This window comes from Prinia subflava, chromosome 15 (assembly GCF_021018805.1).
Source record: "Prinia subflava isolate CZ2003 ecotype Zambia chromosome 15, Cam_Psub_1.2, whole genome shotgun sequence".
Lineage (NCBI taxonomy): Eukaryota > Metazoa > Chordata > Aves > Passeriformes > Cisticolidae > Prinia > Prinia subflava.
In genome coordinates this window covers 17,749,890-17,775,674 of record NC_086261.1, presented here as the reverse complement: position 1 = coordinate 17,775,674, position 25,785 = coordinate 17,749,890, and the positions used below count along the sequence as shown (strand labels likewise).

Genomic DNA, 25,785 nt, shown 5'->3' with positions numbered 1-25,785 from the left:
GAACCAGTTGTTAGGTGTCATTTCCTGTATATTCCTAAAAAAAACCAAACCCACAACCAAAAACGAGACCTAGGAGAAGAGGTAGGTAAAGCAGCTCCAAGGGCATGTTTGAAGTTTTTCCAAGTGATTATGTCCACCTACCCTTTTGTTTGTTACCAGAATCAACCCCCTATGACCGACCCAATCCATGCCCAAAGAGCAGATCCTCCTCAAGGCAAATTTCTGCTTCTGTCAAGGGATAGGTGACATGACAGAAACATCATTATATAAACAGGTCCCAGCCTTACTCTGTACTGAATTGTCACTGAAATGTGGCATCACCTGCTCACAGAAGGAGTTATGAATTTCAAAACCAGGTATCCTTTCCTGGGGCTTCGAGTTGGCTGTCTTGACTTTCTAAAGAGCCCAATTAAATCAACAGAATTCAAAATGAGTTCAGTAGGTACTCCCCAGAAGAAAGTGAAACTACTGCTGGGGAGTTCCTGCACCATGAGATGAGATGTGATGAGATGAGATAAGCCAAGCCATTGTGGTGAAAATCAAGAGGTGACAAGTAACATTAGAGAATTGGTATTACATCATAAAAGCAAAGTTTGTGCTGCCTTCTTTTTTCAATAAGTAAAAATAATTTATACACAATCTGTCTTCACATATCAATTAAGGAGGGAGAGACTATACAAGCTATTTAATTTCTAAGTCTATCTTTCTTGGCCAGCTGGAATAGAGGTTTCCAAGTAATTGAATTAGTTAATGAAAGCTATAGCAAACATGTTAACACATGTCCTTACTTTTCATATTCTCTCCAGGAGGAAAAGAAAAATTAAATCACCATCAGCCAGTTCAGCCCCATGGATACAGGTCATCTTGCTATAAACAAAGTTTATTAACTGGACATTTTCATGTAAGTAGAAGCTCTTTTTTTCCTGTGGAGGTGATACCATCCTTCAGGTATTTTTTTAAAAACTCTGAATTCCTTTCCCTCTGCCTGTGTCTCATACTTTCTCCAGTATCCTAGAGGCTCCCATGTCATGGCTAACATTCTTTTAGAAAACTGGAGTTGCACAGGCATTCTTTTAAGAGCCTTTTAGCACCACTCCCAATTCAGCCAGACAGCTCTTTGTTTAATTTTGCAAGACATTTTCTTTCCCCAAAGTGAGAAAAGCTACCTCAGTGAATTCCCAGCCATAATACTCTGGTTTTTTAAGACAACTTTTGTGGCAGAGGATATGTTCTCCTAAACTAGGGTCAAAACATACTGATACATTTAACAAAGCAGTCAGGTTGTTGAACAATATGTAACTAGGTATCTTTTAAATATTCACTAATCTCAGAAAGGCCCTAATCTGTTCTAATTGACTATAGTATAAAATCAAGATAAGTGCAAAGAGGAAAAACTACACTTTGGAACTGGTTGCAACTAAATCTGTAAACTTTTTCAATGCTCTCTTGTGTTTTAAAACATTCTGTGGAAGTGCAATGTTTTACTCAGTAATTTTTACTGTTATTGTTGTACTAGTTTGGTTATTAAGCCAATGCAGTGAGAAATCTTTTCTTTAAGCAGGCATAAGGAAAGCTTCTGTTTTGACAGTGGACTTGTGCTCCCTACGAGTAGTACACACGAGTCCCCATGCCTAGTTGTGAGCCTCTGAATTCTGTGTAGTTCCTAGGTTAATTCAGGTTATGGCCTTTCTGAGGAGCTGGGGACAGTAAGTGTTGCTCTGAACCCTCATCGGGGGGCTTTGGTGTCCTGTGGAGCTGAAGCTTTGTGGTGCAGCTGGTTCAAGCTCTCCGGGAGCTGGCCTCCGAGGCCTGCCTTGCAAATCCAGCCCTTACTGCCCTGGCAAATACCACGGGCCAGAAGTTGTAGGACGTTCCCTCCTCCTGCAAAGTAACATCAGTTCAGCTGATCCAGTGACAGCACCAGGGAGGAATTCTCTGCTACAAATACTGAGACAAAGAGCCTGCCTGATTTTCTCTTTGTACAACCCAAATCCTGTGGGACTCATGCACATCCCTGTACTTTCTACGCTGTACGAGGGAGCGTGCGTCCTGAGGACGTGTTGTGTCTTGCTCACTCTGCTGATGAGACTGTGAGAGACATGCCAGAAGTGAATTAAATAGGTCTCCACTTAATTATATGTAATTTTGTTAATTGTCTATCTGCTGCTGTCCCTCGCTGGCATTACGAAAGGGTGCAAGTCACCTCTGCAGCTTCCCTGCCCCGGCTTTTCCTGGGCTCCATCCCCCGCAGCTCTGGGTACCCCCGGCAGGGCATGGCCCCGCCACTCTGCCCGTCGAGGGTCGCAGCAGGTCTCGTCCGCCTTTTCTGTTTACTCTTTGTGCCCTTGAGTGAGCAGTACCGGGGCACGTCTCCATGCGGGGCCAGGAGCCCCGGCCAGGTTCTGCAGAGCAGAGCGGTGCGCTTGGGGAGCACTGGCAGCCGCCGGCACCTCTGCTCTGCCCCGGCGCTGCTCTGGGGGTCGGGGTCGCGTCTCAGCCCCTTCCCCTCGCTGTGGGTCCGGCGGGAGCCCAGCCCTGCCCGGGGCTGGCTGCAAAGCCTGCGCTTCGTGCTCGGCTGCCAGGGCATTCGGTGCAGCCTGGCTGTGGAGCAGAGGTGCCCCTGCTCCTCTCCTCCTCCCCTGCCGGGGGAAGGTCTCCGAACGCCTTCATTCCCTACGTGCATGCGGTTAACCCCTTGCTGCCCGTCCTGCCTCCCCCTGCCCCGCAGCCCCGCGTTCCCCTGCCGCCTGATGCCATCGGCTCCGCCACCCTCCTGCTGTGGAACAGATTGATTTCCACGGGTGGGGACAGCTCCGGCTAGGGGCTGGTGTCCCCCAGACGCCCTGCCCGGGACCAGCAGCCTTCGTGCCCGTCTCCTCCGCTCCCCGCTCTCGCTGACTTTTTTTTTTTTTTTTTTTTTTCTGTCTCCCAGGAGTAGCAGCGAAATGTCCCGTCCTGCCTATTTGGAAATGGGAACAAATTGCTCCCCCGCCTTACCTCGCCCATCGCATCCCATATATAGTCATATCTACGGTCAAATGGCAGGCGGCAGCGAATGGGAAGGCTGTGCCTCCCAAAAAAACCCGGGGGGCAGTGAGAGAGGGAAAGGGGTAGGGACGAAAGGAGGAGGGAGGGAGGCAGGAAAAAAAAAAAAAAGCCCTTTCCAAAAAAGTATTGGATGTCTTGAGGAATGCAGTCAGCCCCCTGGGAAAGTACATATCTGTGAGGCGCTCCCTGCCCGCCGCTTGCACTCGGCCGGCGCCCCGTCCCGCACGGATCAACCCCGCCGCCCGCAGCTCCGCTCCGCTCCCCCGGGGCCCTGCGTCCGGACTCGGGGCTGCTCCGCAACTTTCCCAGTTTTTCTTTCGGAAGCAGTTCGCGCGGGGACGCGCCCTAGCCCACCGCCACCATGGATGCCATCAAGAAGAAGATGCAGATGCTGAAGCTGGACAAGGAGAACGCCTTGGACAGAGCCGAGCAAGCCGAAGCGGACAAGAAGGCAGCGGAGGAGAGAAGCAAGCAGGTCTGCACCGAGGGCCCGGGCGCAGCCAGCGCCGGGGCGCAAATCTTTCCAGACTATTCTCTTTTTATTCCTCCTCCCCTCTTCTTCCCCCCTCACCGTACCTTGTGTTCCACCCCCGCGCCCCTGCAGAACTGGTTGAACTTTCCCTAAGGCAGAGCTTCAGCCTGGCAGCGGCCGGCTGGAAGTTCCCAGGGGCGCGGCAGGAGGTCCTTCCCCCGTTCCCACCATTCCAGCTGGGGAGCAGGGCCCTGGGACGGCTGCGTGGCCTCTGTGCCTTTGTCACAGGGGTTCGGCTTAGAGAGGCTGCCCAGAACTCCTGGTTAGCACTGGACAGACGTGCAGCGATTTGGCAAAGGACAGTTAAAGCTGTTCACCCGCAGTTAAAGGACAGTTAAAGCTGCCCACTCCAGCATCACTCAGCAGATGTGTCCGATTCCAGCTGCCCTCCCGCCCTTCTCCGGACGCATGCCCCACCTTTCTGTCCTTCTCCGACCCCCATCCTTTATGCCTGGGGCTTTATTCGATTCGGGGAGGGGGATACATCGTTTGCACGTTTCTGGGAGATCCTGAAGGAGTAGGGAGCAAGGGAGAGTGATTTATAAATTAATTTCACAGCCAAGGGAAAAACATATTTGTGCGTTGTATTTCCTCTTGTGCACCTAGTTAGAGGATGACATTGTGCAATTGGAAAAGCAATTGCGTGTGACGGAGGATTCAAGGGACCAAGTGCTGGAAGAGCTACACAAGTCTGAGGACAGCCTCCTCTCCGCAGAGGAGAATGCTGCCAAGGTATCGTGCCCTTGCTGGAAGCAAAGAGGATCTAACTGTCTCTCCTTTCTCTCTCTGTCTGTCTGTCCTTTTCTGTCTCTTCTGCACCCACACCTCTCTGTTTGCACGATCACGCTGCCTGCTGCACCTTTTACTGCCTGCCCTCCCCTCTCCACTGCTTTCCACCCACATCACAGCTGGAGGACGAGCTGGTGGCTCTGCAAAAGAAGCTGAAGGCCACTGAGGATGAGCTGGACAAATACTCCGAGTCCCTTAAAGATGCACAGGAAAAGTTGGAACTGGCTGACAAAAAGGCCACAGATGTAAGTTACCCTCATCCCTTTCACAAGCCCAGTAGAGAAACCACACACTCCCTGTGCTCAGGACAGCCTGGACTCCTACTCAGCAACACTACAAAGCTTTGCTGAAGGCAGGGTCCAGGCATCTCCTGGACAGGGAGGTGGGAAACACAGCACTGCCTCCCTGCATGAGGTTTGCACACTATCAGAAGCGTCTGATTTGGTTTCTGCTCACTTGACATGTGCTTTTCATGTGTACTTGCCATTCTAGATGTGAAAGTAAAGAAATGGTGATTTATCTATTCAGGTGATGGGTAAAACTGCTCAGGCTGGAACAACACTGTCTTGATAGTAAAACAGAAGTAGAGAGTTAATAGTGAGTAGGTGCAGGAGAGGGAGATCCAGAAGAGCAAGGGCTGCTAGTTCTGTTTTCAAGGGAGCTGTTCCTAGGCGTGCAGGTGTTAGAACTGCTGCTAGATACTGGTTTGACTCACTGATCCCTGAGATAAAAGGTCTTCTCCTGTTTTTTTTTTTTTTTTCCCCTTGGAAATCAGTGGAACTGCTTCACTTGTCAAAGAAATGTTCGGTCTTGTGTGACGGAAAATTGTCTGGAAGATGATACTTGCTAGTTTTGCAGTTCAGAGGACAGGGATCCTGGGAGCAAGCTGGGAGATATATATAGCTCAGCACTTTATATGGTAATAAGGCAAGAGCTTGTGCCTCTCCCAGGCCCTCATCCCACCCACCTGTCTGTCCCTGACATGCATTTCATGGATCGCATGCATGGAACCATAAGAGTATATTGTCTGTGCAGTTAAGGTCCTGGTCTCTATTGCTGCTGTTGGACAATTCAATTATCCTTGAGTAAATCTCAGGTCTGAATTACAGGATTAGATGAAACTATAGTATTTCCAAAGCAGTGACCCTCCTTTTCCTATAGCTCAGCTTTAAAAGTCAACCTCAAAGCCATAATGAAAAGGAGTTGCCACAAATGAAGTATTTCAGGGAGAGGGATACTTTCAGAAAAGGAAATGTTACAAGCAACTTCGCATGAAAGACAAAATGCTTTTATCTTATTTTACTTCTAAAAGGAATAAAGGATAAAAAAATATTTAGCTTCAGTATGGCAAGTAAGTTATAGAGCTTTGAAAGAGAACCCAAGAACTTAACAAACAGAAGTGTTCAAAGGACCAGGGGAGAGGGATCCGTGTTTAATGTGGATCAGATGTCTGCTCTGTGCATGGCTGCCATAGGAGAGGCAGCTTCCTAGCAGGACGTTTATTTAGCTTGTTCAAAGGAACCGCATATAGATCCAGGGGAGATATTCCTTATATGGAAAAGTATGCAGACTATTTGGAAATCGCTTGCCTAGGATGAAGGCAGGAGAAATGCTACTAGATTCCCGTTCTGAAACTAAGGATCTTCCTAGGTGATCCCCATGCCACCTTCCCCTGCTGGAAAACAGCATTTGGAAGCTAGTTGAGGGCAATTTTATTTGCTGTCTTCCTTCAGGTGGCAGAGTGTCTGGCTTGTTTTCATCGAGGTAAATGTCTTACTTATTTGTATGCATGGAATATGTATGACAGTTTAGAGATGTATTTCATTTTTTGGTAATGCAGGGTATATTTGCAGTTGACCCAGTATTTGCCTTATTAGTTTGGATAGTTCCAAGCCTTAGGAAAAGGACAGAGGCAGGGAGGGAGTGTCGGCTCGCTGGGATGGACTCGCCTTCCACTGGGACGAGAAAATCTTACCTGTCCGGTATGACTCATCTCCCAAACGCCAGGCACATCCCCGGAGCCACCCCACCTGAGGGGAGCAGCTGCAGCCCCCTCTCCCCTCCCCGCGTCTCAGGAGCCAGGCCGGCTGCAGCAGCATCTGCCGGGTTGCTCGGTGGCATTTCATGCCGCTCATACGGGGAAGGTTTGCGGGGGAAAGGTGGGTCTTGACCCCGGCTGCGCTCCGGTGCGGTGCGGTCCGGTGCGGTCCAGGGGACCTCGCGCGCTGTGCCGCCAGGCGGCGCTGCTGCCCCGGCACATCCCCCGGGCACGGCCGCGCTGCCGGCAGCACCGACCCAGCCCCGGCAGGACCGGCCCATCCCGAGCCGGACCGGCTCAGCCCCGGCAGGACTGCCCCAGCCCCAGCCACGACCGGCCCAGCCCCAGTCGGACCGGGCCAGGGCCAGCCCATTCATCGCCACGACCGGCCCATCCCAGTTCAGGACCGGCCGATCCCCGGCCAGGACCAGCCCATCCCCAGGCCGGCTGGACCATCCTCCGTCCCCGCCCCGGTGCCGGCAGCCCCGCCCCGGGGCGCTGAGCGCGGGGGGACTTCCGGGGCTGCGGCGGGCGGAGGGAGGCGGCGCGGGCTGGGCGAGGCGCGGGCATGGCGGCGATGAGCTCGCTCGAGGCCGTGCGCAGGAAGATTCGCAGCCTGCAGGAGCAGGCGGACGCCGCTGAGGAGCGGGCGGGACGGCTGCAGCGGGAGGTGGACCAGGAGCGGGCGTTGCGGGAGGAGGTAGGGCCGCCCCTCGGCCCGGCTGGGGCCCGGGGCTTGGGGGCTCGGGGGCTCGGTGCTCGGGGTGCGGCTGCCCCGCTGCCTCCCCGGCTGGTGGAGCGGGGGGCCGCTTCTTTCGCCGCCGTGTCCGAGAAGATGGGTGTTACCTGCCGGGCTGGCCGCGGGCTCGGCCCGCAGCGCCTTCCCCGGCTCGGTAACCCGAGTGCTGCGGGGCCGGGCCCAGGTGCGGTGCGCAGGGAGACAGCGCTAGGTGTGCTGGCCAGCAGCAAAACCCCGGGCCGGAATGAGCTTGGACTTAGGCGAGATGTTTGATTTGTACCAGGCTATGAGCAAGGTTTTATGGGGTTTTTCCCCCTACAAGTCCTGGTTCTCCGATCCCATCCAGATGAGTGCATGTGTGGGAAGTCAGCATGGCGACTGTTGGGAAGTCCGTAGGACTGAACCTGAGACGAGCCGTGTACCTGCCAGCACCCGGCAGGGCGAGCGCACAGCCCCAGTGCTGTACCTCTGCAGCGTGTGGGGTTCATTGCGCTGCTCGCCAAGACGGGAAAAGAATAGTAGACTTGATTTTAGGCAGAGGCAAGATCAGGTGTGAGCAGCATAGGCTTACGTAGCAGAGATGTAATTATGGGTGGCAATCCCAATTAAAAAAAAATCCTGATAGGGTTGGTCTTATCACTGACCTTTGGGAGTTCCAGCAGCTGTAGTTTAATGTTTTCCGCTGTAAAATGTGCAGTGTTCTTTGAGGCAGTTTCAGTGTCTTCAGTGGTTGCATGAAAACGAAGCAAAAGAACAAAGCTCTTGTACAGTTTATTACAATGGGAAAAAAATGGTGATTATTTGGTTTCCTTATAATATGGGCCTTTCCTTATAAAATGGACCTTTTTGCTCATTCTAGGCAGTAAATTCAAAGGGAGAGCCTCCTGATTACTTGCAGGTGATCTTCCTTATGGAGCAAAATATGGCTACTTGTGCTTGTGTAACTCTTGCATTCTTGCAGATCACTTGGCATATCTGGTTTTTTCAGTGAAGTGCCATAAGTCATTCCATAAGGTTTTCTGTTTTTTAAAAACTGGAACTTGTTTTGTACACTTTGTGGAGTAAATGATGCAAATATTCCTACTTTCGCTAACGTGTCTTATTCTGAGCAACGTATAAAGGAATTTCTATTGAAAAGGGAAAAATTGCTGTTAACTTTTGTGGCAGAAGGAATAGTGCTGGAGGAATGATTACAGAAGGTGAAGTCTTCCCTTAAGAGTTCAGCTACATTGCAATAACGCTTAGGACCCTAAAGGTTAATGTTTGTCTCTTCCCTGGAGTTGGTTTATGTGGATCATGTGGAATTCTGCAGAGTACATTTACATGGTATTTAAGTTTTTGTGTGGACGGGTCAGTACTGGAGTGAATAAAGGCTGAAAACTGAACTCCCAGGCACATACAGACGTGTGCTTTTTCTGCAGTGAGGGGTTTTATTGTTGCAGCTGTATTTCTGCATGCTTGCGGAGGGAGGCTTTGAGAGCACTGCAGCAAGCGAGCTGAGGTGTGAATCTGCCCCTTCCCTCAGTGTAATGCCTCACATGTACGGCCTGTGACCAGCTAGGCTGGTTACGTGAGGGTTTTTCTTCCTGTGCGACGTACACATACGCAAACAATGAAAAAGCTGTGGCCAAAACATAGCACAGCCTCCAGCTTTTGATTGTTAAACCAGATTGTTAAAAGTTTCGAGGCTGTGATTAGCAGCCATTCCCTTGGAAAAGAATCTTCTGTTTTGAATACGTACATCTCAAGGGGCTGTTGGTAATTACTTTTTCAAAATGCATTTTTTTTCGTCATTCTGAAAGACAGAATCTCCCTTGTAATAGTGATAATTACCCACAGGTAACTTATCCATGTCATCACTCATTGTAAAAATATGCGGTGTGTAAGTGCCACGGCAGAAACGCAGGTTTTGTTTGCATGGTAGCAGTGGGAGTGCCCCGAATGTCACTGGGGTTTTTTCCTTCCTTGCCATATAAGGAGAGAAGTCCTGCTCTGCAGAAGAATATCTGGGGCCATATAAGGCTGGTTGGTAAATTCTTAGTGAGTTACTGGAGCAGGAAGTGAAAGCTTGAACTTTAGTCACTGTGTGGTTTTGAAGAACATTTTATGCTCTTATCATGACAAGAAGTCTTGACATGATAATAATTAACTTGTAGCATTACAAATTTCCCTAGGGTAGCCTTTATGAAAGGCCATTTTCTTTCTTAAATCTGAAAGTTCAAATTCTTACTGTTTTAAAGCCAGAAGTCCAAAACCACAGGTTGGAATACTACTGCATGGTTACATAGCTATATATTTTATATTTGAATTAATGTGGATCTCTAAGGATGAAGTCTCTTCTCCTTCTGGTTCTATGTGTTCACTGCCAATGCATATTAATGTTCAAAGATATAATTGCTTCCCTGTTTATGTGCTACTTTCAGTCATTCTAGCTGGACATCATTACTATTATGTCAAAGGTTGTTTTACTTGTCTGGCCTGTAAGTTATTCTTTCTTGTGTTATGTACAGCAAAATCTTTGCTGTGGACAACTGTATCCAGCTACCTCTGGTTAGAGAAGAAAAAGTACCAAACTGATACTTTTGGGATCTACTTTTACCAGAGGGTTGGTTCTCCCCTCCACTAGACATCATAGGAAATTGGGATATAGCAAATATATATCATATATATTAGTTTTCAGTACTAATTAAGTGTTATTCTCTGAAGTAATTAACTTTTTAGAATAGTTACCCTTTTATATATACTTTGTGCTTAATACAGTTTTGAAAGAAAGCAAGTTTAATGATGGCCAAGAGGGCTATTTCTGTTCTAGAACTTAGGCTGCTTTACAACTTACTCTGCAACTTAAGCAAGTTTAGGTTTGAGGCTGTAATATGTAATAGCTTGTAATGGTAAGAGGCAGATGAGTTGCAAGTGTTGTACAGAAGATTAAGTAAACAGGTAATTCAAGAAAGGCAAATTTAGGGGAAGATTGAGGATGGAACTATGGGAGGAAAAAAAAAAAAGATGGTTTTAGGGATTGCTGCTTGTACCAGTGCCCTTGCTGGTGCCTTTTTTGTCAACTCTTGCACAGCTTGCCTGTAATCAAAACTTGTGGGTATTTGGGCACTTCTTAAATGTTCTCATACTCCCTCTGTGTCAGCTGTCTCACTGCAAATGCTGATCCAGGTGTGTTTTTATATGTTTACACTGAACTCTTATGGAACTCAACAAAATGTCGGGACAATTCTTACAAAATATGGTGAAAGGTCATAAATAAAGGAATTGGGGTAACAGAAAAATTGAGTAATTAGTTTGTGTTGATTTGATTAGAAAAAGGGATGGTCTGTAATTAATGTCTGCAAACACAATAACCGAAAATATTTGTGTAATGGTGCATAATTCTTCCTGTGCAGTTCTTTCTAGTACAAATTGTACAGTCCTTGATGTGCTTCATTGAAAGCAAGCATCAATGACTTTTTTCTTCTGTTGTGCAATAACCTCACAATTCAATCATGTACATCTCTGTGTATGGACTTCTTAGTGGATGAAGGCAGAAATTACAGAAGTGCTGTTAAATGGCACTAGCAGGTAATGGGGTGACCTTGTACAAGGGAAGATGTGTGCCTTACTATGAATTAATTTCTGTTCTTGCTGTGCTTAGGCTGAGAGTGAAGTGGCTTCTCTGAACAGACGCATCCAGCTGGTTGAGGAAGAGTTGGATCGGGCTCAGGAGCGCTTGGCCACTGCCCTGCAGAAGCTGGAGGAGGCTGAGAAGGCTGCAGATGAGAGCGAAAGGTGGGTGGAGCCCCGCCTGAATGGATTGTTACCCTCTGACAAAGATCATAATTGCCAGGGTGTGGGGCAGGGAAATAAATTAAACCACTCCTAGGTCTCTGAACGTGTGTAATCTGCTCTTCCTTTGCCTACATGGACTTCAGTTACAGCTTGTCTGTAGAAATGTCTAAAATGTCTAGGCTTGGATTCTTTTCCAATTGTGAAGATGAGATTTAAGTGTGGTAGGTTTTTTGATGTATCATGCCACATCCTGGGAAAACTGCTTGGCCCAGGCCAGACTTCTCTTATTGGATGACAATTCTCTATTATACTCCTGTGCTGTTGGGTGATTCTTGCTTTCGTTGTGGGTAGAAAATCTCACCTGGAGAACAGCAAAGTGCTGGAAGAGGCGTTGGTTCTCCTGTTGGCACGATTGGTACGTGAACGTGAGCAAAGGAAAGAGACTGATAATTCCCTCAGATTTCCACAAGTCCATACCATAAGTTAGGAACTCAAGATTCATGACTTTGGATGATCTTTTCTCTTCTTCCAATTGTATTTTATACCTGTGATAGAACTTTTTATTCTGAAAGAAACCCACACATCCTGCATGTGTATTTCTACGTTACTAAGGATGCAGTCTGTTGAAAAGAAATGTGCCAGAGACTCACAGTGTGTTTGGAAACATTTAAGGTAATTTTGGAGCAGACATGTGCAACACAGTGTTTCTTGTCATGAAGGATCTAAATTTTGCTTTTAGAGAGCACAGAGAGCTTCTAGGGCTCTGACATGGCACAACCCAGGAGAGTCTGGCCCATAGACATGATTCTTGTCAGTCCTGCAAGGTTTGTTACATGCTGTTGATGAGTGTAAAATCACAGATGCTTTCAGTCTTATTAAGTCTTTAGAAGCAACACCCTTTCTTTACCTTTTTATGACTTTTTCCTGCAGTTTAAAATTAAAAAGAATTTTATAGCTGAATTACAGTAAGAGCTAAACAAATCACACTTTTGCTTCCTTCCTAAGACACGTTTTGTTCCTTGAACTTCTGAAATGTAAGTGCACAGCACTAAATCTGTGGTATGAAGACTCAGTGTCTGCTGTGCTTCATTCACCTGAATACCAACTGTCTGAAAATCACATACCACAAGCAGTAGAGCTGGAGATAAACTGACAACTCCTGAACCTTGCATTTCCTGTTTTTCACGTTTTTCAGAGGAATGAAGGTCATTGAAAATAGAGCCCAGAAGGATGAAGAGAAGATGGAAATCCAGGAGATCCAGCTTAAAGAGGCCAAGCACATTGCTGAAGAGGCTGACCGCAAGTATGAAGAGGTCAGTTCTTGAGTGCAGGTCATCTCTTTGTCAAGCCCATTTGTCTGTGCCTGTAATTTTTGGTTTTCTCTTCTGCCTTTTAAGTTCAAAAGATCACAAACACCTGCCTTCACAGCTATGGAAGGAAAATCAGGCACTCAGATACCTCAAGGGACAAGGTGGCAGGAGATCTGTGCTTAACTCTTTCACTGAAATGTTTGAGAATATTCCCTAAGCTCTTGGGGAGAGAAGTATTTTTCAGTTGCCTTTTGATGAATAAAGGGGGGGTCTTGAAAAATGTCAGATAAGTAAGTCTCAAATGAATAATGAAGCTATCACATAATCAAAACTCATGTGTTGACCAAAAAATGAAGAGGCCCAGCCCTCTGCTTTGTAGGTTCTAAAAGCAGGTGACAACAAAAATACAGTTTATATAGTATAGACAACATAATAAATGTAATACAGCAACCTCATGTCCCTGATTGTCCCTTGCCTGTCCTTGTAGGTGGCTCGTAAGCTGGTGATCATTGAGAGTGACCTGGAGCGCGCCGAGGAGCGTGCTGAGCTATCAGAAAGGTAAGTGAGGAGCTGCCCTGAGATGTGTCAGGTGCTAGAATAGAACTGTAACTGCATGAAACGTTGGCAGCACACGCTGTGTTCAGCTCAAAGCTATGTTTTGCTCATTTACTGTAGTCATTGAAGTAAATGGTCAGTGCCAAAGGAAATGTGTTGCTCTGTGTGTGCGCGTGTGTTTTGTCACTGCATGCTGTACCTGCACACTGATTTTGTGAATGGCTTTTGTGCATTTCATGTGTTCACTAACAGCCAAGTCCGACAGCTGGAGGAACAGTTAAGGATAATGGATCAAAACTTGAAAGCATTAATGGCTGCAGAGGATAAGGTACTGATACTAATAGACAGTTTTTAGGTTTAACTGCAACCCAAGTCTTTCAGCTTCCATAGCTGGTTAACTCACTCGGTAGTAACAAATAAGTCCTTGCTATGCTCTTTACTCTCTTTGCATCTTGCTTTGGTGGTTTTCTTTGGTCTCTTTTTTTTTTTTTTAATTTATTGATTTTTATCTTTAAAACTGATCTCCTGTGCAGCCAAAAGAAGCTGAACTGTCTCACGTGTAAAAGCTCTGTAAATGTTTTTGTGTAAGCCAAGAGCTGTAGATAAATTTGTCTGGTCATTGTCTTAATGTGCACTTGAACTGGTATTTGGCATCACAAAGAATTGCTTTAAATCTGTGATGGATCAGCTGCTTTTGAGGCCGTCCTTTTGCCCTGTAATTGTTTTCATTTTTCTCTATCTTTTCCCCCTATTTTCTCCTGTTTCTTTTGCTTGACTGAATCTTCCATCCTCCCCTTTCCTGCCTTCCCTCCAAAATAACAGCAAATGTGCTGAGCTTGAAGAGGAGTTGAAAACTGTGACCAACAACCTGAAGTCGCTGGAGGCTCAGGCTGAGAAGGTAGGCTAGAGACTTCTGTGAGAATGTGTCCCTTCCAGTGTCACCTGGCCTGTGGGGTTCTCTTTGTGTGCCAGTCACTTTGCAGCATTTCTTCAGGGCTGTTGTCAATAGAGGCATTTGGATTTATACTGAATTCATGTTTGGCTCCTATTGGACCATAGCACATCTCATAGTTCCAGATAGGTCAGTGTTATTTGGCCACATGTTCTGTTGAGTGCTCTGACAGGATTAAGTGTTAATTATAGAATGTCCCTCAAAATGGCACTGTGTACTAACATGGAATTTCTCCAAAAGATATTCCTCTTTAAAACTGTAGTACTAATTTCTTCTCAAAGTTCTCACCATATTACACTGGAATGTAATTCAGGGGAAGTTTGACTCTTGTAATAAACTGTATTGCCACAGCCTTCCAAGTGGAATTAATCGTTTTACCTATAACAATTTCTTGTGTCCAGATAACCTATTACAAAATTTCGAATGTGAGGCTTTTTAGTATATTTAGAATACCCATCTAATACCAGTGGTTCTCTTTCTAATTACAGTACTCACAGAAAGAAGACAAGTATGAAGAGGAGATTAAAGTTCTGACTGACAAACTGAAGGAGGTAAAATTAGAGCTGTTCTTTGCAATGTATCTTCCAGTGTACCTTTGATTCTTCTAGTATAAACATTACTTTGGTGCTGTAAGGATGAACATATCATTTTGGAAACAGTTTAAATATCTCCCCTAGAAATTAGTTTATATTAGCCTTATTATTTGCCCCCTCTCACTGTACTTTTTAACTCATTTGAATTATTTCTGCTCTACTCCAAGTACTGTGTGTGTGTTTCCTGAAGTAGTCTGTGTTTGTCCTGACTTCAGGCTGAGACCCGTGCTGAGTTTGCAGAGAGGTCAGTAACCAAGCTGGAGAAGAGCATTGACGACCTAGAAGGTATGGGGGTTGTTTTTCTACTTACTTTGGAAATACATCTCTTATTCTTCTCTTGTGTGGGGTTTTTTTGTTGTTTCTTTTGTAATACCCAATTCTACTGGGATGACCTGTCACACTTATATAAATGGGTCTGCCTAAAGAGTAAACAAAGTATTTTCCAAATGAAATGTATAGATGACTGAAATGCTTCAGGTAAAAAGTGTTTTGCTCTTGCCTCTTACTTTTTCTCTTACATTCTCAAGACTCCTTCCATTTTTTTGCTTTATACTCTTCTATTTGGAAATACAGAAATGTTACAGGGTAAATGATCAGGGGACAAGTGTTAAAAAGCTGATGAAGAGTTGCTTTATGTTTGCAATAGTTAGAAATATAGCAAGCTAACCTAATTTATTACTGTGATAAGTGTGGGCAGGCATTTTGTGGCATAGCCCAGTTGTTGGGTTTTGGTAAAGCTAATAGATTATATGCATGATCAGAAGGACAGCTTATTGAACTTCACAGGGTTTGTTTCTAAGGTTTTGATAAATCTATCAGAACTACAGCAGAGTAGTAGAATGTGCTTTCTGCCTCTGGAGAAAAGAATTCAGTAGGACTTTGTCATTTGGAGTTATATGGAGTTCACTATTTAGATGCATTACACTAAGTGTAGGATTTGAAGAAGCTTAATTGCATGGTGTGGCAGGTGGATCCTGCATGAAGGCGATGAAATGCCTAAGTAGCTGCTGAAAATTTATAATCCCTGACTCAGGAAGGAAGCGAAGAAGAAAGAGAAGTGTTTAAATGGAATAAAAATTGCTGTAAGAAGCCAAGTTTGACATCACACAAACAGTGGTTTAAAAACAAAAAAAGTGGTAGAAAATGGTAGTATCCTCCTTGAGCCCCATTTTTGGATCTTTTCTCTTTAGGTCCTGTGTCCCCTCCTAATTAAAACAAAAAAAGCATTAAAACAAAAATCCATGGCAGTGAAGTGTGGATTTTTGCTTCTTTTGTACTCGTGTTGGTTTTCTGTATATCACAGGTTGCCCCACTGGCAGTGCAGTTAATGAACTTGTTGCACAGAACTGTTCAACATTTTCTTTCTTTTATTCTTCTCTAATTCTGTTTCATTTTGTCTGTCACAACACTTCTTTCTGTGCACTCTTCCCACTTCCTGTGGCTTCTGGATGGTGTCCCCATGCCACCACTTTCACCTTCCATCCCATGATCCTGCTCCATTTCCTTGCACACCTCTGCCTTCCCTGGGGAACTTAGATGAGCTCTATGCTCAGAAACTGAAGTACAAAGCCATCAGTGAGGAGCTGGACCACGCTCTCAATGATATGACTTCCATGTAAATGTCTTCCCAGCTTGTGCCTGCTCCTGCTTCCCTGCCCTCACTGATTGTGCAGTACCTTGTGAAGTGATGCTCCCTAGTAGTGGGAGATGCTTTCCTTTAGAGAGAATAGGTGTACAAAATACCATGAACAATTGCTTTGCCCTGGCAAAGTGTGGGTGAGTGTTGTGCCAAGCCTGGTAAATACTCATGGTGATTTTGTAAGCTTGTGGTTACTCTTTGATTCTGTCTCTGCAATCCTTGTGTCTTGTGGTTGCCCTTTGTTTGTAGCTCTGTGTTTATCTTTTCAGTTCACCTCTGTTCAAACATTATCTACCAGGCCCATTGTGTTTGTTTTACCAAAGAAAATTCCTGTGGTACATGTTGCATTCAGAGTGTATTCCTCTGCCTGCTGTCACAGTTTTTGCTCTGGCAAAGTTCCTGCAAAAGTGCCAGAGAAATTTCGATTTAGCTGTGTTCTCTATTAATGACAGTAGGAAGTGTTTATCTAAATTTCCATAACTGCTCTGAAAATTTCAGCTTTACCAGCTGAATCACACGAGGAAATGGATTTCAAATACCTTATCATTAAAAGCCATAAAGGCGACAATTGAACTGTAGGTTGCTTCTGCGTAATTCCTGAATAGCAGCAGTAATTTTATTTGCATACACCAAAAATGTGGTAATACCAACTTTAGTCATAAAGAGAAAAATAAAGAGTGGCAGCAAAGCAGGAGAGTCAGCAGCTGTGAGGTGACTCATGAGTACCATGTTTGACACGACCTGATCTTATTCCATGGACTCTGAACAGAGGTCAGCTGTGCCACCTCCACCTTCCCATGCATGCACACAGCACAGGGGAAGAGCTGTGGCTCCCAGGTGCTTAGGAGGTGCAATATTCACTCTCTGCATTCCCTTTTGGAAGCCCAGGCACGCTTCAAACAAGACATTAGGTTTGCTTAGAGCTTGAAACGTATTTTGCGTGCACCCGTATTTTAAATGTTTCTTTCTTTGTGGTTTTTTGTCCCCATGTCTGTTCATTACTTTCCTCCTCCTCTCTGCCAACATTTTAGTAGAGGTCGAATGCTGCCTGCTTTGTATGCTTTGATTTTTTGTTTTTAAATTCCTTCCCAACATATGGTTTTGCTCAGTGGCTTATCAAGTAAATGGATTTCTTTCTTCCTCCTCTGTATACAGAGATTACAATATTTCTTCAATTTGGGATATTTCTAAGTGGAAAACTGATTTAAAATTGTACTCTACTGGTACATGAGGACATGACTGTATCATTCCAGTCCCAGCATGGTGTGCTGTTTCTCTAGCATAGTCATCTCAGCATGCTGGGCCCTGCTGTGCCATTGCTGCTTTTTGGGAGTCCTTACTGCACCTTTTTTCATTTTCTACCTTATCTCACTTTTTCTTTTCATGCAGATAATTTTCTTTGCTTCAGTTCTCCAAAGACATCTTCATCGGGTTGGATAAAACATCTTTCCAAGCTTTGGATGTTTCCTGGGTTCATTGTCCTGTCTTCTAGCTTAGTTGACTCTTCCTCTATCACCTGTCTCAGAACATGCTCTGTTTGTGCTCTGCTGTACAGAAACTACATTTCTCAATGTAAAATAAATATCCCAGCTGTATCCCTTTCGCTATTCCTTTGCCTTTTATTTATTTAAATAACTATTTAAGTTATTAATAAAATTTGCGCTTTTATGCCATTAGGGATTTCATTTTTTGGTGTTTTCATTTTTTTGCTGAAAACACTTTTGCCTGAATGTTGACAGTGCCAAGCCAGCGAGTGCAGTGTATGGGATGGTGTGAAAACTGAGCAGTTATCTTAGTTTTTCTCAAACTCTGCTGCAGATAAAATGACAAATAGAGGAAACAGGAATTTTTCCAGTTGTTATTGTTAGGACAAAATTTGCAAGGACATTACTTCCTTGGGGTCACTTGATTGTGGGAGCATGGCTGAGAGAGCACTTACATCCTTGATGTAACCAGATTTTTCACTTTAAAACGTGAAATCTTTTCCTAACTTTATGCCAAAGTCTTCTTATCTTTATTTAAATAGTGTTTGTTCATGAACTTATGTATTTCAGACAGATTTAAAGAGGCAGCATCAAAAACTTAAATTCTTTTTTTCACCCAAAAATACTCCTTGAAATGTCTGGCAAAAAAGTTTTCCCTCTTTCACACCCCAGTTATTCAGCAAAGATGATGCTTGCTGACATTTTGGGGTTTTTACAATATCTTTTTCTTGAGTGGCTGATAGGATTGGAAGTTCATTGGGGAGGTTTGGGTACCTTTCCACTTTCTGCTGGTGCTTAGTTCAGACTTGTGAGTTTGAATTGCAGACTCATGAGAAACGTTTCAAAACTGGAGTAGGAAAATTCTCGTGATTATACTATTAATGAAATTACTCTGCTGCAAAGTGGAACATCATGGATTTCAGGTTTCAGGTTATTTGTCACTGTCTCATTAAGGATGAAGCATTAAATAGTGACATCTTGTGCTTTTTTTTTTTGTATTGTTATTTGCAACTAGGGAGTTTATTGCCTTATTTTAACTTTATTTACATCACGGTGAAAGAAGTTATGTTCCAGTTCTCATGAAAGTGAGAACCAGATTTATTTGTGGTGATGCTGTAACTCTGTAAATTGCTAAAGTTCCAGAGTCACCAAAGCTAAATAAATTCATTATACCATAGCTGAAATGTAGTTTTTAACTTGTAGAATAATGTAAACATCTCGTTCAGCTTCAAGATTATTCAACAGTGCAGTCTAAAGGAGACTTTTCTCCCCTCCTCAAAACTTGTTTTCCAAATAAGGCTTGTGAATGGATGCATTCCCTTCCTGGCCTGCCATCCTTGGATAACTTTGGCATGTCCCAGTTTTCTGCCTATGGCACATCCTGTTGTTGCTGGCTGGGGGCAGAAGCCCAAATACAGGATATATATCAGCAATCACAGATATGTCAAGTAATAAAGTTCAGTAACTTGCTACTCCTCAGCTGACATACAGTAAGTGGCTCTGAGTGAAGGGTAACCAAATAGAGTGGGATATATAAAAGTTAACCATGTATAATGGGGTGAGCATTTGTAAAATTACTGAGGCTAATAACTTCACAAATGCAAGAGTTAGGGGGAATGTGGTCAACTGTAATTTGTCATCTGAGCCAGAGTAAAATATGCTAGAGAAACTTCAGCTTCTTAATCTACTGTGTTGTGGTTCATTGTTTTAGCAGAGTTTTTTGTCCACTCAGTTCCTTGCAATACTGGTGTTTCTTAGGAAAAGTAAGCAAAAAAAGCAAAATCCATCATAGGAACCTGTCTGTTTTCAGCATAGTGATTTTAAACATCAGTATTAAACTTTTGCCTTTTGTGTCAGCCATGCATGATGAGCTCTGCAGTGAAGGATGGCAGATTGCTGGACAGAGTACTGCAAATGGGCAGTGCAATGTAGATTCCCAGGTGGCTGCATGCAGAATCCCTGGCTGCTCCTGCTGCACTGATCCTCACTCCAGGGAGCTGTTGTGGTTCCCCACTCCAGTGCAGTCCAGCACCCTCGGTTGTGGTGTTGTAGCTGCCATGTCTGGCTGTTTTTGTGCCTGAGGATTCTTCCCAGCAGTGTGAGGCTGGCTCTGGGCTCTGCTGGGCACAGGCTGAGCTTTGCTGGCTCTGCACAGAGCCACACTCCCTGCTCGGCTGCTGGGGCTCCTGCAGAGCCAGGCTCTGCCTCTGGGGCAGGTGAACACAGCCCGTGGGGAATCAAGGGCTCACTGGACACTTGGGAAGTGCTTTCCCTGCTTTTCTGGGGGATTTAGTTGTTTAGGAAGTTGAGAAATACTGTAAATCTCTGCCTCAGTCAGAGAGGAGATTCCTGTGATGATGGTAAGGGTAATCTCACAATTCATTTTGAATAATACACTTTGCCAGACAAAGTGAAATTTTAGTTACTCTAAGGTTTTGATGTTTTTTTCCCACATAGATGTGACATGATCCTGATGAGAGGGACAAGATCCATTTGTTTCTGGTGCAGGATCAGAGCAGTGGAAGTGGCCTGGCTTTACTGAGCTGGCTGTGGGAGTCTGGGCTGGGGAGGAAGCCGGGAGGAGTTGCTCACCATGCAGGCATGTCCTGCACAGCAGCTCACTGCAAAGCTTCGCCTTGTCCAGTGCCTGCAGGGGAAGAGGATTCCTGTTAGGCAGCTTGTGGAAAAGAATCAGAAACAGTCATTTCCTGTAGGGGAATAATCTGGGATCAAGAGGTCAGGAGTGCAGTTAGGCTATTGAGAAGAACATGGACACTTTGAGAACACAAGATAGTCAAAAGCCATTGTGGAACATTTTTTTCACTCTGCAGAGCAAATCTCACTAAATGTGTTGTCACAACATGGCTGTGGCTGTTCTGTTGCAACATGAATTGTCCTCTTTGTTTGTTGTTTTTGAGCAAGGTGTCCATCCTTCCTTTTATTTTCACCAAATGTGAGTGTTTTTTTACAAAGCAAAACTTGGCAATTTAAAGGTATCAAAATGGGCGTTGATTCCAGTAACACAAGTGTATTTTCCTTTCAAAAATAACATTTCAGCCCATCAGATTTCCTAGGACAGGAGTATGGGCTGAGTCAGACCTGGTGGCAGTTGCTTATTCCTTATTAACAGCATCTCTCCTGCTGTTACTTACGCTGGCTGTGGTGCAATTGCTTTCTTTCTACTGGCAGATGAGGTTCCACCACACCTTAAATAGTTTGCAAAGAAAAATGGCACTCATAAAACAAATCTTTCACACACTTTTGTACAAAAGACTTAAGCATGGCTTAGTACTTCTAGGAATATAGCTGCAGTTCTTCCATTTCTGTTCCAGTTTGTGTCTGACAGCTGTTCCCCACAACAGGATTCTTAGCCAGTTCTTCATTTGGTACAATAGCTGTTCCTTGGAGTAGCTATTTAATTACTAGAGTTCTAGAAACAGAGGTAAAATGTTTCTCTCTGTGTTACTGAACTGTCTGTCATGTGACCAGTTTCTTTATTAACTCTTATTTAACTGTTTTCTCTGTCTAATCTGTCTTCATTCTGCCTCTTTTTTTCCCTTCTAACCTGCTTGCTGCCTGTACAGACCAACTCTACCAGCAACTTGAGCAAAACAGTCGCCTAACTAATGAACTAAAGCTGGCATTGAATGAGGATTAAACTTTAGTGTGACTATACTGTTAACCTGTTTGAAAACACCTTCTTCCAAATTTCCTTTAAGAATGAATCAGTAAATGTAGAAATAAGCAAGAAACTTAGAAATCGATTTTTTTTTTAAGCTGTTGATTCTGTGGTAAATTAATGAAAGAAATTCTCAGTTTCTCTTGGGAAAATACAGAAATGCTTCTTTTGGATGAGAGTTTTCATTATGTGTCTGCACACCTATTTTGGAGGGTTGTGCAGTAGCTTCTTTCCATCTAAGTAAAGAGCTACAGCATTTTGCTAACAGTATCCAAAAAGAAGCAGCCTGCCTTGCAGAAAGGCACTGAGTTTATACTGCAACACAAATTGGCCCTGAGATTTTTACCACAGTGAGAGAATATTCCCTAGAATTCATATTTCTGTATTTCAAAACCGATTTAAAGGATACTTCCAGCTGTGTTGTCTGGAGACTTTGATGTGATAATTTTGCCTTACTGTGAATTTGGCTTGTATTTGCCATTAAAAAAAAAAGAATGGGAGCTCCATCTGACAATTCCCAATCAGTTTAAAGGTATGCTTGCATAGTCTGAAGTTACTATTCCTGGATCCTGGTAGGATGCACCACCAGAACTTTATGCTCACTTATTGTATCAACTGTGTGTGTTAAGTGATTGTCCTATAAAAGTGTGCATGCAACATAAGGCTACTAACTTTGAGTTTATTTATTTTTTAGAAGAAATAAATTTCTTTAAGGTCACTTCACTGAAAACTATAATAGTTTTAATATTTTTGTTCTTTGTGTTTTTGAATTCTATGAAACTTTTAATGTGTATCTGCAAAGAGCTTATTTTCTTTATTGCCTATTTAAAAAAAAAAAGAAAAGAAAAGAAAAAAAAACCACTTATCTCACATACCTATAAGCAAAGAGCTTCCAGAACATTGTTGGCAATGCATTTTCTTAACAAATGCAGCTGTAAACAGTTCTAAACTTGCATTACTTGCTGTTTGTTTTATTAATTTGGAATTCTCTCTAGTTGTGTTATCTGGAAACATTGGTATTTATGAGCATGCACATTTCTTAACTTTCTAAACCTCTGAGAGAAACAATGATTGCATGCCTACATGTTCTGAGAATCAGTGCCTCCAAAGAACTGCTATTCATGTTTTAATTTTCTAATCCCACAACAGAGAAAGTGGCGCATGCCAAAGAAGAAAATCTTAATATGCATCAGATGCTGGATCAAACTTTACTGGAGTTAAACAACATGTGAAAACCTTCTTAGCGTCAACCACACTATTTGTTTTATTATTTTTACACCTGCTTGCCGTGAAGCCCCAAAACCATGTCTTTATTTTAGTTTCACCACAGTCACAAGAACATCTGCTAAATTATCAAGCAGGGGTCAGGGAAACACCAAAAATGGGCAAGCCATATGCGGGTTAAGCGACATTACATTATGGTTTAAACGTGCCATTTCCCAACAAAAATGTTACCTACACTTTGTAGAGAGTTCACAATTGGGTATGCTTAGTCTTTGAAGAATCCTGGCTGTGGCAGAGTGTCCCACCTCAAGTGCCAACTACAGTTTTTACACAAGAAGAAATGGTTCATGCTCCAGAGAGATCAGGTGGAAATGGTGCTATTTTGAACAAAAGGTTCTACTTGAAATCTTTTGTTGATATCAGACAAGTCAGGAGTTGTCTAGCACAGTAATTTATTTTTATCAGAACTTGACTGATCTGTGAGAATTTGGACTTTCTGTGCCTTCTAATTCAGTAAAATGAAGATATATATAAGCAATGGAGACGAGTGAAGGCTTCTGAAGGTTTTAAATTGTATTCTTGCAACTCAATACAGAAGTGTAGGTCAGCATTTCACCTTGAGTTTTCATTCAATTGTATTTTTCATGTTGAAATGAAAGATTCAATAAATTCAGGACAAAACATTAATTTGGAATAGATTGTGTTAAAATGTATTTTATTTGTGGGGAGTTGGGGTAGGGGAGGAATTTTTAAACTGATATTTGCCTCACTTTTTTCACACTTTCTTTGAGCAGTCTTAAAAGTATACCTGTATGTAAACATTGTATAATTATATGAAATAAAATGCACATTTTAGGACATTTTTTAAATTTTGTTCTCCTGTGGTTTGTTTTTCCTCACATCAGTCTATCCCTGTGTACACTCTGCATGTGTGCAGTGTCTCTCATTGTGTGAAGCACTGTTAACACCCAGCTCTGGGTCTTTTCTGTGTCAGAAATGTGGTGCTGTGGACAGATGTGCCCTTTGAGGGCCACCTTGCAGGAGCCTGTCCCTGTCACTTGACTGCCCAGGAGCCTGCAGGATGCAATTATCCCCTAGCAGGTGATAGAACTTTCCAGAATTACTCAGCATTGACCAAAATGATTTTGGTGAGACCTTTGCAGAGCTCCTTGGGAAATGAGTCCTGAAGGCTGTTGGAAACACCAGCATCTATTTTTGTATATTACCTGGTAATATGTGCTGATTTACTTCAGTGTTAAACCTTTACTTCAGTGATAAACCTTCAAAAATCATGTGTCACCTTCATAAGAGATACTTTCACTCAACTTTTCACTACTGGTTGTTAATTTCTACACATGTAGGTGTTTTTATTTGAATTGTAAGGTCTGTCAATGGGCAGCTTCAGGACTTGAAAAATGACTTTTATTCCTTCTTTTTCTGTAGTATATTGCTGAAAGCTGATGCTGTCCATCCCTCTAGCAGCAAGGAGCTTGTTAGGAGACAGGTACAGATAATCTTCCACATCACCAAAGAATTTCCATTAGTGGACCCTTAGCAAGCAGCAGAAAACAGATGAATTTATCAGCCACTGGTGTAAGCAGGTAAAGGAGTAAAGTAATGCACAATAATTTCAGGTTAACTGGGAGTCAGAGAGGGAAGATGTACGAGCCTGGCTTTTTTTGATCGTGTTTTAAAGGGATTTATTTGCCACTGCAAAGTCATCCTAAAGGGAAAGGATTAAATCCCTGGCTTCATGTTTCTCTTGTGTTTTTGGGGAGTAAAATCCATGTTACAAGGCTCCTGCAAGGCCTTAGCTTGTACTGGAGACTGACAGATAAAATTGCAGCCACGTAGTGCAGAGGTAAGTTACTCTTAATTTCCTGCTCCTTCCTTGCTTAGCACAAGGATGAAGTGTCAGGTAAGAGTTCAAGTCCCCGTGCATGTGTGGCTTTACTGGTGCTGCTGGAGCCAGGAGGGCTTCCCAGAGGGAAGTGCTGTGCTGGGAATCGTTTGTAGAGCAGAGCCCAAGGCCACCCAGAGGGCTGGAGGCTGTGCAGGAGAAAACTGAGGAGCTCTTGGCTATGAGTCTCACACAGCTGAGTGCTGCCAGCTCCACTGCACTGCTCTTATGGTCCCTTGGTGCGTGCTTGAGTCCTAGACAATGTGTCTGAGTGAGGTCAGACCCTTTGTTTGCTGCTTAAAATTGCTTTTCAGGAGACCACAAACTGCTTTGTGGTTTGGGGAATCTGAGTTCAACTCTCACTGCGTGTACAAGAGGGCTGTGGTTTTCATATCTCTTAATGGTATGTCACCATTAATAGAGCAGGCATGTGCAAGTCCGGAGATAAGAAATAATCTGAAAAAAACCTGTTTGCAGAGTAGGCTTCCCCAAAGTGCACTGTTGCAGAGGAATCCATAAAGCTTCATAATAGGTAAATAAAAGCTTTCCAGTTTCAAGTAGAGCTGAATGGAGCAGTGAACATCATGATGATGAATCACACCAAGTGGCTTTTTTGCCAACTAGCAATAGACACATAAATATACATAATGATGTATTTGTTGGAGCAGGAGAATTGTTTTTACCGTATTTCCTAAGCCACTACCCCTCACAGGTTCTAATCAAACAAAACTCACTGGAACTACAAAGCACTGGCTTGTAAAAACAACTAAGTTGAGCCCCAGTTTAACCCCATTCTAGCAAATTTGCAGCTACTTTGTTATTTTAACAAAAATTTTTTAAATCACAGAACCTTGCATCGTTCAGCATTCCTCAAGATGTGTGTCATGGTTTGGAGAATTACTTGTCCTTTCTTTCAATGCAAAAACACATTTGGTAGTTTAAAATAAATCCTAATTGTGCAGCCATGCTCTGTAATTGTCTGGTTTGGTTTTTGAGCTGACCTCTCTCAATGAAATGAGTAGTTCTGAGAGCACCAGAACTGGCAAAACCTGCCTTCTTGCAGAGTCCTGTCTCATGACTGGCTGTAAACTTGCAATGAATTATTTTCCAGCTATGGAGACATTTGTGTTGTCTCCTGCTCCCTCTTGGGATTTCTCTGATATCGAATAATATACAAGGTGTGCTGCAGGGTGTGCCTTCCTTCCATCATGACCTTCAGAGGCATGTTCTATCTTTATGCTTCCTTATGTTCACAAAACTTGCAGAAGTGTATTTATCTTTTAGAGTTCTGTGTGGTCAATCAGTTCAGTCAGGAGTTACTGAATGGGTGAGAGATAAGAAAGAACAGAAACTTAGATTAGGAAACCAGGCTGAAGCAGTAGGCTGCACCTATAGAGCACTGCCTCAGCTCTGGATCTGTAAGGTATTATGTGTATTAAATGCTACTCTAAATCTGGGTTGTCAAACTTTACTACACTGTTAATATCATAGAAATATCTACTACACTGGGCTGTCTGTGACTGCTG

General features: G+C 43.7%; 1 protein-coding gene across 22 annotated transcripts; it reads left to right on the top strand.

Annotated features, from left to right (window-relative positions):
- Positions 1-3,235: 3,235 nt before the first annotated feature.
- Positions 3,236-23,228, top strand: TPM1 (tropomyosin 1). 22 transcript variants are annotated; one of them, XM_063412868.1, is made up of 10 exons: positions 3,238-3,523; positions 4,187-4,312; positions 4,489-4,614; positions 10,790-10,923; positions 12,119-12,236; positions 12,721-12,791; positions 13,041-13,116; positions 14,229-14,291; positions 14,549-14,618; positions 15,870-17,208. In XM_063412868.1, the coding sequence occupies exons 1-10, from the start codon at positions 3,410-3,412 to the stop codon at positions 15,950-15,952; spliced, it is 981 nt and encodes a 326-aa protein (XP_063268938.1). In that variant the 5' UTR covers positions 3,238-3,409; the 3' UTR covers positions 15,953-17,208. The 22 variants fall into 22 exon arrangements, with proteins under 22 accessions (XP_063268920.1, XP_063268931.1, XP_063268938.1 ...); XM_063412869.1 differs by lacking the exon at positions 13,041-13,116 and adding an exon at positions 13,611-13,686 and having other exon boundaries at positions 3,241-3,523; XM_063412867.1 differs by lacking the exons at positions 13,041-13,116; positions 15,870-17,208 and adding exons at positions 13,611-13,686; positions 22,285-23,228 and having other exon boundaries at positions 3,245-3,523.
- Positions 23,229-25,785: the final 2,557 nt, after the last annotated feature.

What these genes read in the sequence shown, in the direction of transcription:
- TPM1 (XM_063412850.1), top strand. Translation starts at nt 3,410, where the DNA reads ATGGATGCCATCAAGAAGAAGATGCAGATGCTGAAGCTGGACAAGGAG. An exon ending in GCTGCAGATGAGAGCGAAAG is followed by an intron (nt 10,924 to 12,118) that starts GTGGGTGGAGCC and finishes CACGTTTTTCAG; the next exon opens with AGGAATGAAGGTCATTGAAA. An exon ending in TAATGGCTGCAGAGGATAAG is followed by an intron (nt 13,117 to 14,228) that starts GTACTGATACTA and finishes TTCTAATTACAG; the next exon opens with TACTCACAGAAAGAAGACAA.